Genomic DNA, 809 nt, shown 5'->3' with positions numbered 1-809 from the left:
GTGTTTTTGGCAGCTCCCCTGCAAGCCCCGGGCTGCTCAGGGCAGCCTGGTCCCGCTGCTGGGGGTCCTTGTCATTCACACCGTCTCTGCCATCTCCACAGACATCGGGCCCAGCCTGGGCGGCATGATCGTCTCCGAGATCAGGAGCAGCACAGATGGGGCTCTGGGATCCCTCCAGAGCCTCTTGCAAGGTAGCAGCCCCATCCCTGGGGGGCCAGCAGGGCCTCGGAGGGGATTCAGGGGAACGCTGGGGCAGATGCATGCCTGGGAGGCTCCAGCAGGTTTGGGTAAGGCCCCCAGGGAGTGGGGTCCATCAGGGGCCACTCCAGCCCCAGCCTGGGGCAAATGGTGGGACTTCGGGGGGGATGCCCCTACATTGCATTTTTGGATGGGTCCCCGAGGCTCAGCTGGGTGAGGACAAGTCCCCGCCTCACTGGCAGGATGAGGCCTCGAGCCCCCGCTGTCTCCCCAGGGATGGAGATGCTGGTGGCAGCCTTCGGCAGCACGGGTCCATCAGGGGCCACTCCAGCCCCAGCCTGGGGCAAATGGTGGGACTTCGGGGGGGATGCCCCTACATTGCATTTTTGGATGGGTCCCCGAGGCTCAGCTGGGTGAGGACAAGTCCCCGCCTCACTGGCAGGATGAGGCCTCGAGCCCCCGCTGTCTCCCCAGGGATGGAGATGCTGGTGGCAGCCTTCGGCAGCACCGCCAGCACTCGCTCACGCCTCGAGGAGCTGCAGAGCAACTACAGCCAGCGGCTGGCCAGCCTGCGGGGTGGGCTCAACCAAACCCCGCAGCGCTGGGGGCGG

The 809-nt window shown here is 66.6% G+C and overlaps 1 protein-coding gene across 1 annotated transcript in view; it reads left to right on the top strand.

Moving 5' to 3' along the window:
- The window catches only part of LOC103916320 (prominin-1-A-like), a 10,858-nt gene that overhangs the window by 2,957 nt on the left and 7,092 nt on the right, over positions 1–809 (top strand). The window contains exons 6-7 of the mRNA XM_009323293.1: positions 102–191; positions 673–774. Of these exons, the coding sequence (XP_009321568.1) occupies positions 102–191; positions 673–774 (192 nt within the window). The remainder of the gene's footprint in view (positions 1–101; positions 192–672; positions 775–809) is intronic.

This window comes from Pygoscelis adeliae, unplaced genomic scaffold, assembly GCF_000699105.1.
Source record: "Pygoscelis adeliae isolate BGI_AS28 unplaced genomic scaffold, ASM69910v1 Scaffold294, whole genome shotgun sequence".
Taxonomy (NCBI): Eukaryota; Metazoa; Chordata; class Aves; order Sphenisciformes; family Spheniscidae; genus Pygoscelis; species Pygoscelis adeliae.
The sequence above is the reverse complement of the archived record's forward strand: the minus strand, read 5'-3'. Positions and strand labels throughout refer to the sequence as shown.